Raw genomic sequence first — 18,351 nt, forward strand, 5'->3', positions numbered from 1 at the left:
AAAAGGATAAAGGCACCAGGTTATGATACAAATACTGTTATACTATATCTTAGGCTGGTTTACTATATAACGCCAACATCCCAATGTTTAATATTGAATGAGATCTGACAATATAGGAAATCAATTATTTTTTATAAACAATCATGAGTTTTGGAACTACATTAACCGATTTACATGGAGAGTCTGCGATATCACAACAAGTGAAGCATAAGTTTTACGACTATCAACATGTTGTTGTTGTTGTTGTTGTTGTCGTTGTTGGTGTTGTTGTTGTTGTTGCTCTTGGTGTTGTTGTTGTTGTTGTTGTTGTTGTGTTTGTTGATGTTGTTGTTTAAATGAGAAAGAAAAATTAAAAAAAGATACAAATATTTGATGATCATTGGCAGGGATTAGGAATTTTCTTCACGTAACCTACTTTAACGTTATTTTATTAGTTATGCCCATAAATCGATTAATATTAGAATTACTGACACCGCACATACCTCTATTCTGAATGGTAACGATGTTATCTCTGTTTCTTTGTTCCCTTTTTGCATCTTATAGAATTTCATGTAATCCTTCTTGCAGTCTTCGCTAGATAATCCTCCTTTCGTTTCTATGGAGACTAACCAGTGGTTATCTGCGTTGTACCTGACCCTCTTTTCAGTGCTCCCTTTCAAACAGAATTCGTCACTTACTTTGATGAATATATTCTCTCCACTGTGCAACTCAATGTCACAACTTGCGATGTTGTAGAAAGATTCATAACACTTATCCTTCCATTTCTCGAGGATCTCTTCTTCATTCTCACGTTTGAAGATGTCAACAAGTAAGGCAGATTCATCTTTAAGGAACTGCAGGAGTATAATCTTGAACCAATGAGTTTTCTTTCTTCTCGCCATACGAACTCTTCCTGCCGTTAGGGTTGTAACATTTCGCCTCCCTCTGGGCGATTTACATATAATATACCTGTGTTTGAAAGCATATATCAGCAGTTAAAGTAAATTCTATGAGTCGCTCGGAGGTATACTATCAAATAGTCAGACAGTGGGTATATATATGTCGAACTGAAATAATAACTTCATATAAGAATTTTTACTGATGATGTATGACTGGTTTGAAGGCTGATTGGTTACTGTCAACATGAAATCTACCTTCAAAGCAACTATTTCCCCCAAGAAAGGCTGCCGCAGTTTCATTACTTGGTTTGCGAAATGAGTAATTGAGTAACCCGAATGGCATTTGACTAAAGAGAGCTGATTTTCATCTGTGTATATGAGAATGTTAATATTAAGATGATTGTTAATTTAAGTTAATGATATGTAAATAGGTAAATGGACAAGCACATGATCTTAAGGTATCTTGAATGTTAATTTTAAGGTTTGAGATGCAAGGTATGGTGTAAAGAATTGGTTATATGTGATGCAGAGGTTAGACATCCTTGAGACAAGTTTGTCTTGATATGCATGGGCTCCCTTGGCAGCTGACACATCTAGAAAAATAAAACAAGTAATTGATAGTGCTGTTGCAATGTATATATTTGACTTTGAGTGCTGAGATGCTGGTTATTGGGTTTAGAAGGAAATGGTATTGACTTCAAATATGTCACTAGTAGGTTTACTAAAGTAAACTCCTCAGCGCGGGCACAACTTGTACGATCTAAACAAAAAAGAAACTCACCCAGAAAAGCTATTGACTTGAAATGAAACAAATTCATTTCTAACGGCGATAGAAGACGACAGCTCCGAAGTTATATCGATCCAAGTGTTGTCATCCTTGACATCTTTCAAGATCCTCAGTTCTTGCGTCGACTTCGTGACAGGGCTACCTTGTTTATTTTCTTTGGTTTGTGATGAGGGTGGCGATTTCAGTGTAATGGTAACAGGCTTACTCAAGTTGGTGATTTTTCCACTAACTCCTTTCACATAAAGTAATGTACCGTAGGAAACATCGCCACTGCTCCCTTCGTCTGCCTTCGTTTCCACGTTGTCAAGGAAATGAGAAGGATCATACACCTATATAGTTTTAAAAATTTACGTTTAATGTTCTGTACAATTACCTGGAAGAAATTGTATCATAGTAATTCTGATGACGTTTATGAACAATTCCTGACTGTTGCTTACTAAGTATACTAAAATATGGTTTTATAATATAAGCATATCAGAATATATGCAAGGTGACATAGAAATGTTCAATGCAGACTGTGCCTGATAAACCAGGCCTACTCAAGCAAAGAATTGAGATAGCAAATTGATTTATCACCTCACATGTTAGGTCATTTATTTGGCAGTCTGCACTTTTAATAAAATTACGCGGCCACAATAGTTATACTTACAGTAACAGCTGCAGTAAAAGAACCCTTCGCGGCACCTGGTGGGATAGCTATACTGGCGGCTTTGTTGTCACCAAACGCGACTTCTTTCCCTTTACTGCCTATATTGATTTTACTAATACGTGGTCTTGATATTGCCACGAATAAACCAAGTCGCGATATTTTGATGCTGAACTCATTATTTTCCTATTGAAAAGGATAGAGAAATTTAATGAATTTGAAACAGATTGTCATCCTTAATTATATTTGAAACAAAGTTGTTAATATTGCTACTTTTCAACGAAGGAGGTATGTCAATAGACTCAAACTACAATACCGTTTGTTTTGACATATTTATTTTCCTGGGCTAACATATCCTAAATGGTGACCACAATTATCCCATGCTACAAACTGTCTTGAAAACTACCACTCTAGGCCTGTTAGCCAGTGAATGCAAAGCTAAGTCTTCAAAATTGTATTTTAAGTCAAAAATGGCCAACACGAACTGACACTTAATGTTATAATACTAATTGTTCTAAAGTTTGGAGAATGGCGTCATAGATAGGACGATTTTCGCCTCGGTAAAACTGGGAGCTCAACTATTACTATAACAAGTGGATATCAAGATGCATCTAACGATAAACAACATGCATTGCTGCAAGAAAAATCCTGCTGATTCGAACCGAACATGCAATTGCAAGATAAAAGAAAGCTTTGGGACGCATAACTTTATAGGCGGTGAATCCCAAGCCTATCTAAAATTCATTATTCTTTTGCAACTATAGTTCTTTAAAAAACTGACAATATTCTTTTATGTCATTTTTATCGGGTTTTAGAGAATAACTAAGTTAAGTATGTAGTGAGTTAGTAAGTGGAAGTTGACAGTACTGTTTACATACAATGAGCATGAGTTAGGCATCTTGCATAGGTGCATGTCCTGATATGCCTTACTTCTTTGAGGTTTTCCTAATTATGTTTTATTTGAGATTAATAATTTTGACATGTTGTTTAAAGGTGATTCAAAATGCTCACATTCACTATAGCTAATTTGCTAGACGACATTTTTGTGAAATACATTCTGGTTTTAAAACTTTTAAAAAGCGTCTGCAAACACCTTAAAATGACTTTTTTTTTCAGTCAGTTCCCTTCGGATTTACTTCGAGAGTTTTCGGGTATTTCCGGTCCCACCTAGACCACAGTCTAAATGTCTTATTAACCAACATTTACTGATATTTACTCACACTTTCTCACTAATTGTCTGTGTCTGTGGGTATAATAAATGCTAAAATATTATCTCCCCATATTATGGCAAAATACATCAAAACGACTAGACTAGATATACATAAACACTTGTAATGTCGCGTGTTTCACATTTATTGACTTTTATTTATCTGATTTTTTATTATTTGCCGACAAGAAGCATTACGATACCGTCATTACGCGTTGACAGAATCCCGGGCCGAGGACGGCATATATTTAGCCCAATCGTATTCGCGTCGCCTTTTGAACGGCGCATTTAACAACAAAGTAAACACCCGGGTGTTGCTAGGCTGGTGGTACACATTTAGGTGGTGTGATCGGAAAACTCTGAACAGTTGTTCAGACAGCCTGTGTAAATACGTCAGTCCTAGTATGAACCGGCTGGATGGGAGAGCATCGGAGTTTAATACTGGCATGCAGTTAGTTTGGTAGTTCTTGGTGTTATTCTTAGGGGACACTCCCCATAGCCGTTGGCCTTAAATGCATTGTGTAAATGTTGCAGTTTAGCCCTTTGGTCTTCTTGTGCAGTGACATATTTTAGTGCACGGTTGGTCAGCGTGCAGACTGTCGGATAGAGTTGTTATCAGTCACATTCACACATAGGTGAACAAATGGAGGCTTACTGTTGGTCTCCAGTTCAGTTGGGAATTTTATAGGGGGGGGGGAGTCGTCACTGTTAATGTGATTGCCTTGTGTGTCTACGGCATGTTCTTCTGTTTTGACAAAGTGCCATCGACGTAATGTAGCCGCACGATGTAGAATTACGGACTGTAGAAAGGGTACAATCTTCAAAATACTTCAAACATAGGTTCTTTGCTACGGGCGAGACTGGCGACAACATAGCTGCTCCGTGTGTTTGCTGGCACAATGCCCGGCTATATTCAAAGCATGTGCTATAAGGTAACACTCAAGTAACATGACGTTCAGTTCAACGTTGAGTTCCGAGCGATCTTTGAGAATGTCATCTGCCTTTAACTTGTTTTTGAGGATTTGAAGATCTTCATGAACTGGAACACCCCTAGACAGAGAAGAGGTGTCGTAGGAGACCAGTTTTGTGACTGTTGAAATGTGGAGATCTTTAAGTTTGTCTACCAATTCTTTGCTGCGTTTGACCTACAAGAGGTATCAGCATTTTGGTGAGGTAGCGTTCAACCTTGAAAGTGATACTGTCACAGGTAAACACTATGGATCGTAAGGGTATATCTTGTTTGTTTATTTGGGCGTGGTGGTTCTTCGGCCGGAGCTGGGATAAAGTGAAGTTGGTCACTGATATTTTCACCTTTCTTCAAATCTTTCAGGATGTTGACGAAATTATACATTCATATAGAAGTTGGTCTTTGTTCAGTGCTGTGTACTAGGATTAGACATTTTAATACTGTAGCCGTATAGCCCTGGATCTGTTAGTTGGTAGTATGATAATGGCGTTGTCCTTACGTAGAATTTTCAAGGCTTCTCGCTATGCCTTGCTTTGGTAAGTTTCCTGTTTTACCTCTCGTATCACTCCGCCTCTCAGTGCCAATGACTTGGCTCCTTGTACGTTATTGAATACTGACTCAGTACCAGCTATGATCTCGGGGATTTTTAGTACTGTCAGTGTTATAACAAAGTTGAATCCATTGTTAAGATGGAAAGATCGTCTTTATTTAACTGGGATGTGTTTTACTTAGGTTGATTACTCATCTATCTGTCAAGTCTAGTTATTTTCAGAAATTTTACGATGTGCTGATTCTAGTAGTCGTTCTACCTCCACCTGTTCATTTGCATTCATGATGGCGTACACCTAGAACATCACCCAACGTCTTTAATGATATACGAATACTGGCGAACACGTACACTGAAGAGTTAGTCTTCAGCTTTGGCAACAATCTGGCCAAACTTCATCCGATGACAGTACAGTTTAGTTTGATACTTGTCGGTATGGTGTTTTGCCGACTGCAACGAACATTGAACTTCGCTTGATTTTCCCAATGTCCGACCTTTGACACGAGGTTTTCATAGTGTTTTAGGATGTCTTCCATCTTGGTTTAGAATAATGACGAAAATTTTGTTCATAGTTCCATGAATCACTTGGACAGTACAATATACACAGATGGAACATGAAAAGGGACCAAGGACACAATCTAATATGGGTATAGTATTTCGCCAATTGAAAGAGAGAAACCAATACTGAATATTTAAATCATTGCATGATCAATGTCAGTTATTGACAGATCAAAACATTGCATTCGTTTCCTCATTCGTTTCCAAAGTAATCATATTGTACTGTACTTATGATTCTCGGAACGATGAACAATATATTCTCTAATATTAATTCCATCTATTTTAACTAAACAATATTATGAGGTTATTATTTGGGTATGGATATTTTCGTCCAAATTTCCTTGAAATTATCTGCCTAACTTAAACTTCAACGTCGATGATCAGATACCATTTAGTTTACTTTTAAATTTGTTTACGTTCTGAATCAACGCGTGTTGTCCAATCAAAAAGCTTTTCTTTTTTCTGAAGACGCTTAACGTGAAAATCAGAAGTGATATTTCAAGTTATACGAAACCAACGATTGGTCTTGTCATAGGCATATGATATTATATGTACATGTTTTACCGAGAGAAATAGACAATTAGTGTCTGCACTTACATGACTGCCTGTTGTTTCTTCCCAGTGTGTGCCGTTATCACTTCGTAGGATGACAAACTCTCTTGATTCATCATCTGCAGTCAACGTTAAACAAAGCTTAATGCCTTCCTTGAAGTTGTACGTATGTGGTGAGATGTCGATGACGCCAGACTCCATGTGCTCGTACTCACCGAGCGTAGGTTTACAGCCTTCATTCCTGACGAGTGATACCTTTAATGTTATGGGCTTGGTCACTGCACTTTCTGGAATGTTTAGACGGAACTCCGAGGGTAGGTAGTGAGTTGGATACCTGGACTGAATATAATATATCCAAGAAGTTGAACTTAATGTTTGAATGTTAATATGCTTACACCTTGCAAATGAACCAGATGTACATGACTAATATCATAACTAGGTAAAGCCCATAAGCTCGCGCAGGGTAGATTCATTTGTGACCGGCTGCCTGGGTCAGGGTTGATACACTTAATTTGGGTCATTTTCCAGGGGTATTGACCATCAAAATTTATTTTATTCAATGACATCTAATTCTCTGACATGGACGAGAAGTAAAGAGAGTCAACATTCTATGCAGTTGTTGGTTTCAAATACCATCATAGCCATTAGATTAATAGTGTTCATTTTCAATCAGCCAACTTATCACAGACGCTCCACCAACTTACGTTGGTCTTTGGACAAATGTTTTGTTGATATATATGTTGCCGAACATCACGATTTCAACTCGGTGATTTAGGAATGTTACTGTACTGGGCAACAAACATAGGAAAGTAGTTATTCTTTTTAGAACATGTAAAAAAATCAATTATCGACAATATAAATGTCAAAACCACACTTCCACAACCCGGAAATTAAACTGCGCTATATGTCATCACTGGTCCGTATCGCGTACCGCCGTGCATCAAACTTTCAAATAGTGTAACAATTTCTCCTTGAGGTACAGTGATGCCTCGATACTCGTTACAATGTTACGATAATCGTGCCAACAGGCCTACTGTTACAATATTGCAATGCATGCTGATGTTATGTCGCCCATGCTATACGATGATACGGTAGCCCATGGAGAATGCACGTAGTATATGAAAGGCGCATGCGTAGTCACTGCGCGCCGCAATGCATCCGTGGGAGAACCACCAATTTTTTCACATAGTACATGTATATATGATGCGCATGCGTACTAGTCATTGAGCCGCTACGCGGCAGCTTCGCTGCCGCTGCGCGAGCTATTAATTGGCTACAAGAGGAGACTATTGTATTATTTTTAATAACCATCAACGTAAAACCACCATAACTGTTAATGGCAATATTATACAAAGAAACAGCTATGGTTGTCAAGAGTGAGAAGCAATACAATTCACAATCTGAATTAAAATCAGATTTAGATGTCGGCTAACCGTTCATTGCTATTTTACCTTCGTTATTTTGCCTGAATTGACCTTCTTGGTACATTTTTACGTTTTTAGCCTGATGGCCTCCTCTACATATGAACTGGCACCCATGCCCACGCCGTTCTAGCTAGCTCCTGCCGGTAGACATATTAGCATTGGAAGATCGAATGAAACTACGGATATACCAAAACAAATATAGCGAATACGAATACGTTTCATCAACCTGCAACGCTACGTTTTAAATTGTTACGATAAGGACAATGTTTTTTTAGAAACTATTTTTTTAAATTTCCCCTTTTCTGAGTTCATATAACATAACTGGCAAATATTTCTATGAATCGTACAATACTTCATGACTACTTTACGTTCGAAGAGAAGCATACTACAGAGAACACATACGCATTCACTGAGATAAACATGATCACTACCCGGGAAACGCGTTCCAATGTAACTAACATGTAGATAAGACGAAATGCATAGAGGTACATCTAAACAAGAATTCTTTAATTACTGTAAATATATAGTGATACAATCACTTAATTTTCTTACAGTTGAAATACTTTGTACGTTGTCAGTTGCATGTGTGCACAAGTAGTAGTAGGGAAGACGCCATGTTGTTTGTTGATAGCCAATGCGTATGCCCATGCATGGGAATGCCCATAATACTCCAGTAACACGCAATCTAATTGGCTGCATAGCTCACTTAGCAGAACGGCGTGGGCATGGGCGCAAGTTCAGATGTAGAGGAGGCCATCAGGATAAAAACGTAAACATGTACCATGAAAGTCAGGCAAAATAACGAATGTAAAATAGCAATGAATGATTAGCAGACATCTACATCGGATTTTAATCAGACCGTACAATGCACTGACACCGATGTTTAGAAAACCGTAGGTACTAGACTATACCGTCCCCAGAAACATAATGAACACTGTCTAACACTTCGAGTTACTACTCTCAGGTAGTGACCAGATGGCATTAAAGTAATCATGTGTGCAACACACCACCACCACCACCACCACCACCACCACCACCACCACCACCACCACCAACAACAACAACAACAACAACAACAACAACAACAACAACAACAACTTTCTTAAACCCTGTACTAAGAGCACATTTATTATAAAGTCTTACTGGACCAGAATCCGTTTTGCTTGTTGTACTTCAGAATTGGAATAAAATCACGCAATTCAATTATTATAAATTGCTTGATTTGTAAGGGAAATAACATTCAACTCTAATTACCTCATAATCTCCCATTAATTCAATTTGGCGAGAATCACCCCCCTCATCTGAAAAAAAAAAGATTCGTACTAGAGTTTTAATGAAATACCTCAATGAAAAAGAGAAGGCATCAATGTATCCCTTGTCAGAAGTGTTACCAATTGCTTTACAAAATTGCCGTTTCAAATTAAATGGCAGAAATAACTTTTGGAAAACTTCAAATATAGCAAAACATCTTCTATAGTCATATTTGTTTCTTTATTTTAACAAAATGCATGTGTATTTCAGTTACTACAGGGAATGTAAATCGTCAATACCTGACATTTCTACAATAATGTGAAATACAGTATGAATCAATGGAATTGACACGTTCCTTCTTACAAAAACGAAATAGAACAATTTACCCTATATGTATTTAGAGTTTCAATTATAATGTATCACAGCGTACTCTGCAGCTAGACTACTGACTTACCTGTCAGTGTGTTCATGTAATCTCGTTGGTATTGTCTTATGGCATCTAAACCATCGTTGCATACTTCTACAGGTGGGTAGACCATAGGGTTTTCAGTGATGTTCAAAATCATTAGCATCGGTAGTTCCAATGTAAAGCGTGGTGGTATTCTGCTGATAGCGTTCTGTCCAATTTCGAGCGATGCCAAATCTTTGAAGGTTCCCAATACTTCTAATGCATCATTTGTCAGTCTATTGTCCGAAAGGTCATAAGTTACAAATCTAAGCCCAGCACCTGTACACAAATAATCATGATACCTTAATTGCATTCAGATTTTTTTAAAGGTCCATCAACGCTGCTGGTTAAGTCAATCTACTGCTAATATTTCTAGACCTCCAAAATCCTCAGCCTATTTCTTCGGTATCGCTTGGTGGTATTTTAAAGTAAAATGTTGTAGTTCAATGTCACAGTGGTAGATTACTTAAGTTTGTAATAGCGCAATCTGATTAAAATCTCATGAAGTGTATTGGGCGCGATTTCTTTTTAGCTCCTCAGTTTACTATCGTTTGCTCGTTTGTGAATGCTCGTTACCTACATCTGCCATAGGTTCTCTAAAACCCAATCTCGAACTTCCATGTAGCCAACCAGAATCCGTCTTTCAATATAACACTCAATGTTCGAAATAGAAATAAAGAGAAAAGCAAAGAATAACAATAACATTGTCCGCTCTGTGCGCGAACTCTTTTCTAATAGATCGCTCTGAAGTACTGTTTCGGGGCATTACACATTCTCTTTCGTTGAGTAAATTCACTCGGTGCTCTCATGTGGTTCGCCAAAACCTATGGTATTGTCCGGGGGTACTGTGCAAGATACGGGTAACAGGCTCCTCACAAAAGAACAAATGACATTAAAGCTAAACTTTAAAAAGAATTTGCGCCGGGTACACTACATTTTAAGATTTAAAAAGATATTTGCACAATTAAGGATTTTCTGTAATGTGGATGTACATTAAGAATGTGTAGTTCAATTTCATTATGATTTACTACATACATAACCCATCACAAAGTGCATGGGTTCCACAACACCTGCTAGTATAGTTTTTTATTTTCAATGCCTTATTAGCATCATTGGTGATTTCCATTATTATTGATGCATAAATAATGATTTGGTATATCTAAAGAGTACAAGCTTTTCAAGTTCTGAATAATTTGGTACATACATGCGTGTCCCCATGGCACACGTCTCACAAAGATTATGGATATAAGTTAGTTTTCGTGGGTCATTTGCATAATAAAGATTTTCAGCAATTAGGCTATACATTGAGAATGCAAACTTCAAATTCAATATAATTTACTACTACATCAACCATAAGAACACGCACGGGTTCTTGAAAGATTATTGATGTAGCTTGTGGCCTTAATGATTCATTTGCATACTTAAAGAAAGCAGTTTTTAAGCTATATCTTAAGAATGCATTCTTCAGATTCAATATAATTTGATTCATACATCAACCACAACACAGCACATATGTTCGACGCCATTTTTTAAAATACTAAACATGTAGAGTCATGACATGTCTGGAAAACAATTGTCCTCAAGGCGCCCTTTTGTTTTAGATTCACGGACGTAAGTGTCATTCACGTAATTTACATATAGTCATGCTTAGTGATTTGTAACATTTACTTTAGTCAACTCCTGGCCCTGGTCTTGGGGTAAGGCCGCCAAGGCTTTGATAAATACAGTCTATGGTTTCAGTTTATACCATATATATCGTCTTGTATGCATTTTATCATTCCACTACTTGTGGTGTTGCTGATCAGAAATATTTGATATGATGGAGAATCCGGGCATCACGATTTCAAGTGTCCGCGACCAGGGCGTCATCGACCAATCGACCTCGAACATCGTCTAAATTTTACTTCATATACCCTAGCTAACCTATCCCGAAGAAGGGCGATATTAAACTTGAGTTTCTAACTTTATGAACGTTAAGATATGTCTACTACGTTAGGACACTTTACTCCATACCATTTCTATAGACCAGTATCATAGCTAGAGTTAGGTTCCGATTGCATTGTCTAATTTTTAAGCAAGTTCGAACAAACAAGTTTCCAAGATGGTAGTAGGAGCGAGATTATCAAATATTGTAAGATGGCTGCATATTGGTGTAATCGAAATGATATCATTATGACATCGTTCTGTCGCCTATAAGACTTGTCCCCAGGTCTTCTAAAGTAATATCAAGGAGCTTTCAAAAAAGATATAACAATAATATAAGATGAATTGTGTATACAATTGCAATCAGGAGCAGAATACATTTCATAAAGTTCTCAAAACTATTGACTAATTAAAACTGTGCATGTGTGAAGGATGTAGTATTTCATCTTCATTATTGCTCTAACATGCGTCGTTGCTACATGTAGTCTGACATGTGTTGGTGATGAAAGTCCGATCTTTAGTGGTAGAAATATACAGGTGCTGAAGTGGAGCTGATAATGGACATGACTTAGTAACTTGACGTTCAGCCTTTGATTGGCTAATGGTGGTAGGTGTAAACTGCCTGTTACCTCATGAACGTATATACTATTTGATAGCAGAGCGTAAGATTGGCATCAGGGCCTGAGTTGACCTCATCCAGCAAAGTATCAAGAGCTTTGGAAATTTCTGGTTTGAGTAAGAAAGCGTTTTTGATCAAACAGTAATAAAGAGATGACCCTAGTCCATAAATGACAATTTAATTCCAAACAAAGTCACCATTCTGCAATGTGTTCTATAAACATTACTCAGTACAATTAACACTAGACACAAGTGTTAAAACTAACATGATAAGGTCTTCTGAGGCAAAATATATTGGGCTGCAATCAAGAGAGCCATGCTAAAAGCCATCCAAGCCGACAGTATTACATCCCTTAATGTAACCCGAGAGACATATAATCGTAACAACATCAGTCTCTTACTTGATGCACTTGTAGTAGAGGAGCACGAGGTGGACGTTGACATCCTAGCTAGTATGTCATTCATGACGACGGATGATATTTTCCTTCGCATGGCAAAACATGTTTTACAATGTGGCTATATGAACAGTGGATCTGGATCTGGCACCCTAGCTGTCCATCGCACACATCCATTCCTGGTACGTTCACTTCCAAAAGCAACAGTTGTACACAGGAACCTTGTACACCCTGCAACATTCACATACCTAGGACAGGGCTGTGCACATAGCTGTATCAACGCAGTGGACCCATGGTGACTGTACCAGGTATGTTTATCGTGTAACAGCTCTGGCCAACACACTAAGTGTAACATAACTATGCCAACATCAGTGTACCATGGATGTGAAAAATAGCAATGTAGCATAGGTTTTTAAAACATCGAATATACAAGAGCTTTTTCCCACAGCCATGTATCAGTTATATTAGCATAGCTGTAACATAGGTATTTCATAGTTGTAACATAGGTATTTCATAGCTGTAACATAGGTATTTCATAGCTGTAACATAGGTATTATGTTATTCAGATAAGAACAACAGGGTTACTACAGGGTATTATTCCACCACAGCTGTTACATGCATGTGCACAACTGTGTGCTTGGTGTGCAGTACACAGCTATTGTACTGGGATGTGCAAATCAATCATGGCATAGATGCGGTATTCCACATTCATGCAGTAGGCATATTTTCACAACCATGTACCAGGGCTGTGGAGAAATATGCCCAGTAATGGGCCTGTGAGGCATACAGCACTAGGATGTGGCCACATGCAATGTTCCCTGTGTATGGCCAGGTTATTTCCTGGATTTAGCCTTACCAGTTGAACTTGACGGAGCTGGTACTGGTACTGGTACCATTGCTACAGAAACGTGCACCGATTCGACAATTAACCAACGACTCAAGCCATCACAGAAATGGCTGCAGCATGGTATAATATATTCAGTTGCTGGCAAAATACACTTATTCAATGACACAGCAAGACCACACACAATCTGCCAGAATGATAACTTGTGTCAAGTTCAACCTGTTTCCACAGTTGCGTCTACCAATGAAAGTAACACCGTAAAATCGTTCTCCTAAGAGCCACAACTGACAACAAAAAACTACTTTCTTAATGTTTATGTTACACTTGATCCAGAATCAACCTTACCAATGGAAGACCGGTTTGCATTTTGTTTATTGGATAACCAACGGGAGATAGTGCCATTTGAAGGCTCCTTTGGTTCAGTGTTAGTACAGGAGGAAACCGGAGTACCCGGGGAAAACCTGCATTGTATGGTAGAGTCGAACTGAATGACACTCTTCAGACGTACATTGTGGTTAATGTTATCAAACCCAGCCAACACCTGATGGGTTCGTACCCAGGCTGCAGAGGTAAGAGGCGCACAAACTAACCATTTGGCCACCGACAACCCTTTCAAAGCCTGTTGCAAAAGTGCAATGGTGTCTTCAGCCGTACTATTACATACTACAATGGTGCAAATGGTCACTTCGAAGCTACAGTCAGCATGTGGCCAGTCGAACCACCTCAACAAAAATAGATGGGTCCCACAATATGCTCGAGACAAGCTTGTCCATGTCTTAAAACATTGCTCACATCCCATTGCACCATTAGACCCAGCCAGGTCAACTTTCCAATGACAAAGTAAAGTGGGGATGACAACTTGCATGAGAGGTTTAGAGCTGCGCTGGATGTCCTCAGACACTGAAATAGTGTTAAAGGTATTGTAGCACCAATGTATTTGGCCGTTGCTATGGACATGGTCTTGTTGCTAGGCATACATGTTTGAAATCTATATAAGCTTGCACAGCCTTCCCACTTTTCAATTTTGGAATGTAAACCATCAAATCATCATTTAGCTGTTGCTATGGCCATGATACTGTTGCTAGGCATATTTGCATATATTGTTTGAATCTTTATTCACTTACCTACTCAACCCTGGTGTTGCCTCAGTAATATGCATCATCATTTCACTGTTGCTAAGGGCATAGTCATGGTTGCTTGGGCCAATTGTGTTGAAATATTTTCAACAATAAGTACAGAATAATACATCCAGAAACATTCCCACTGAGTTTCAACCAATTCACCATGCAGTTTCAAGATACAAGTTTTTCATCAAAATTGAAATGTTTAGACCAAATTTGCATATCGCTGATAGAATCATCATATTATGAATACAGCTTCATTTTAGTATAAGTTGGGAGTTGCAAATGTTGGTGATGATGGCTATTTTCCTTTACTATTTAAGCAAAGGTATTTAGATATTAGCTGTAAGGAATGGTCATAAAATCTTTCTGCATCTCCAAAATTTGATACCTACCGTCTTTTCAAAAACAATTTAATGTTAGAGAAATTTTTATCTGTAATTAAGATTGGTATTTCTCGACGAGCTTTGTGCATGTTCAGAGTGTCAAGTCATACTTTGAGAGGAGAAAGTGGACGTTTTAAAAACATCAATAGAACGAGAAGAATGTGTGAACTGTGTAATTTACAGTAGCTGGAAAATGAATTCCATTTTTATCTTGTATGCCCAGCATATCACGTGTTAAGAAAGAAATTCCAATCATCCATTTACTACGAATTCCCGACAATGACACAATTGAAATCACTTCTGTGTTCACAAACCCCTCATACCGTGATGAGTTGAAAGGTGTAATATATATGGCGGTTTTGGATGAGTCTATTGCATTCAATTTTCAGACCTCACAAACCGTTATTGGAACTCTGCGTTGGGTTGGATCAAATTGTACCATCTGCCGTTGTGAGGAATCTTGGGTTTTACTTTGATAGTGTTGTTTTATCACATAGTCAAGTTTCACAAGTCTGCAAGTCAGCTTCATTTGTTTTAAGTCGCATTGGTCGCATCCGTAATGTTCTAGATCGCACACCTACTGAAAGACTGATTCACGCTTTCTTAACATCACGTTTTGACTATTGTAATAGCCTGTATATCCATCTTCCTGACTATCTTATTAACCGCTTACAACGTATACAGAACTGCCGCATGTTTGGTCACTCGCACTAGGAAATACGAATACATAAAGCCCGTCCTCCGAGATTTTCACTGGCTCCCTGTCGTCCACCGAATTGAGTTTAAGGTTCTTATGCTCACATACACATGTCTTCAAGCACCAACTTATATGTCGGATCTTCTCACTGTCGTCAGGCCAGAAAGATTAACACGATTTGCAGTCACGACGAAACTTTTAGAATCGCGCTATGTCCAGGAGCACAGTACCGTAGCCGGGGGGGGGGGGAGGAGTAGGCAAGGGGGGCAGTGTACAACCGACATTTGTAATAGTTGCCGAAATTTGTAATAAACCGAAATTTGTAATAAAATTGCCGACATTTGTAATAAATTGCCGATATTTGTAATAAACTGACGACATTTGTAATAAATTCTGTGAACGACAATTGTAATAAAAATTGCCGATATTTGTAATAAATTTCAGAAAAAAATGTGTAATAAACCTCAGCCGAAATTTGTAATAAAAAAAGGTTAAGGGGGTTCCTCTCTGACTTTCAAAGAAATGGAGTTACTCATTCTAAACTTAGAGAAAGGATTTAAAATATCGTCATTACAGGCTTCCTAGAATTAATTTACAACAATTATGTCAGCAACTTGGATCTTTGAATCTTTGTCAATCAATCAATCAATCAATCAATCAATCAATCAATCAATCAATCAATCAATCAATCAATCAATCAATCAATCAGTCAATAATAAGTCTACTTATCTACCTAGCTACTTACTTACCTACTAGTACCTACATTATATACCCAGCAGTACTCATGTACCAACCCATCAGTTCAAATCATAATTCACTTGATGAACACGTCGTGCTTTATTGAACGAATGTAAATTTTGATCATTGGTGGACGTGTTGTTAAATTGACTTTGTCAAAAGATAACTTGTCGGTTGGTTGGTTGCAGTGTGTGAACTTAAGGGAAAATGACTACTGGTCATAAGGACCGACATGTAACAAATGCTGCTGGTCCTTAAGGAAAACTGCTGGTCCATACTCAATGCAGTCCATGTTCACGACCTGTATCTACACCCCTCCCCCATTTACAGACTAAATAATTTTGAACTTTAATATGATACAGCATATCTTTAGATATAAAAAGTAAAAGAGAGTACAACGAATTGTTTACTATCCACTATTATTTCATAAAATTTCCACTCACAGAGTCAAAAGTAAATTTTGGATTCCTAACCAAGTAATTTTTGACTCTGTGAGTAGAGATTTTCATTTGTAACTATGAACCCAGCTAGAGACTGCATATTCATTCTGTCCTTATAGACTTTAGTGGACTGAGACTGAATGTATTCATTCCACCATAGAAATACAGATCCATAGATTGTAGATAATATGGGTGAATGAATCAATAAATCTACATTATCTGCAATCTCTAAGAGATCACAGTCCTCTCCTTCCTCTCTGTACGATTCACTAAATTCTGAATCACATAATCCAAAGTCAGATTCATCGTCTGTGGCAACAGCTGATGTAGCTTTCCAACTCTTATCGAACGTAGACCACACATTCACATCATAGCAGAAAGTTTTATCGCGTAACTATCCCTCTTGAAAACTGTGTATTTGCTTTATTTCAATTTCCATCCACTCAGTGACACGGAGCGGTTTCGTCTTCCTTCGGTCTTTACATATGTAATGAAGCCCCCATAAAGCCCTACCCGTATACCCTACCGTGGTGTATTGAGTATCGTCTCTGACTGTTTGTGTAAGAAATCTGACCATGATGAAGAGAATGGCTAAACATGTCTTAAAGTGCGAGTTTTTTTGACGTGGGAACGTGATATGGTAACTGTACTATAATGTGTCATCCACTATGTACCCGTGTTTGGCATGATGCAGTAATTTTCCAGATACAACAATGGCAACAAAAATGCAACATTTCTAAGTCTACACGTTGATTATAACATGACAGGACGTACATTATCATATGCATCAAATTGAAAGCAATCAGACTACGCTTTTTTTTTTACTGTTTTTACAAAAAAAAAACTATCGTACTGGAGATATCTTACGAAGTGTACCTGCCTTCTTTATCAGTTAAAACGCCATTTTCGATCGCGGCAACAGACATGGGGAACTCCGGTAAATTGATCGGGAAACCCAATAACATTTACCGGCTATACCAGCCTTTAAAAAACAGTGTATGTTTCGTCTTTTTCTTCGGAAGCTCATTGCCGCCTTCTAAATATCGCCACATACTTTATAAATTCAACGTGGAACTGTCTCAAACACGTTAAAAGTTTCATACACTTCGAGCAGTAAACTTTACAACAATGATTAAATGAGTACGATATCATGGCGGAAAAAGACGTATGCGCTGAATGCGTAAAATGAGTCTGAATGTCTAAGACGCAGATGATTAGACGCTGTATGCTACGTCATGTAGACATGATATCAACATTGGCAACAACACGTAGCGAGCTAGCTCTGTGCCGCTTGACTTGAACGAGATGTCGAGAGTAAAATAGGTAACACAAGATCAGATTCATGTAGGTGAAATTGGATATATCTTTGAATAAATGTTATTATTTACTCCAAATTTCAATCGGTCATAAGGACCGATACGTTGTTGTAATTCTGAAAAACTGTCGGTCCGAACGGAAATCTGTTGGTCTCGGGCCGAAGGACCGGCGTTAATTTCGCACGCTGGTTGGTTGGCTGGTTGGTTGGTTGACTAACTGACTGACTGACTGACTGACTGGCTGGCTGACTGACTGACTGACGGAGGGATGGAAAGACGGGCATATGGAGGATAGCTAAAAAGTAATTTCAATCTGTTTTCTAACCTGATTTTATCTAGTTCTTAAATCTTACTTCCTCTAGTGTACAAGCGGCGAATGTATGAGTTGCTTGTGATTGTGAAGGCTTCTGAGTGATGAATGAATATACGATCTAGCATCATCAATCCATCACTTTATCAACACTTCGTGGTTGTATGATCGAATGTATATATTTTAATCATTGCGGACAAAGTGTTGGTTGGTTGGTTGGTTAGCTGGTCGGCTGACTACCAACAAACTGATTTCTCTAGAAATCTTAGAAACGGCGATTTCACAACCAATTTTAGAG

At 38.1% G+C, this 18,351-nt stretch overlaps 1 protein-coding gene across 1 annotated transcript in view; it reads right to left on the reverse strand.

Moving 5' to 3' along the window:
• The window catches only part of LOC144448030 (uncharacterized), a 46,371-nt gene that overhangs the window by 1,663 nt on the left and 26,357 nt on the right, over positions 1 to 18,351 (reverse strand). Inside the window, exons 4-9 of the mRNA XM_078138179.1 lie at positions 9,272 to 9,544; positions 8,821 to 8,867; positions 6,188 to 6,481; positions 2,315 to 2,497; positions 1,660 to 1,994; positions 483 to 948 (exon numbers count right to left, since the gene is read on the reverse strand). Of these exons, the coding sequence (XP_077994305.1) occupies positions 483 to 948; positions 1,660 to 1,994; positions 2,315 to 2,497; positions 6,188 to 6,481; positions 8,821 to 8,867; positions 9,272 to 9,544 (1,598 nt within the window). The remainder of the gene's footprint in view (positions 1 to 482; positions 949 to 1,659; positions 1,995 to 2,314; positions 2,498 to 6,187; positions 6,482 to 8,820; positions 8,868 to 9,271; positions 9,545 to 18,351) is intronic.

Source organism: Glandiceps talaboti, chromosome 17 (genome assembly GCF_964340395.1).
Source record: "Glandiceps talaboti chromosome 17, keGlaTala1.1, whole genome shotgun sequence".
NCBI lineage: Eukaryota > Metazoa > Hemichordata > Enteropneusta > Spengelidae > Glandiceps > Glandiceps talaboti.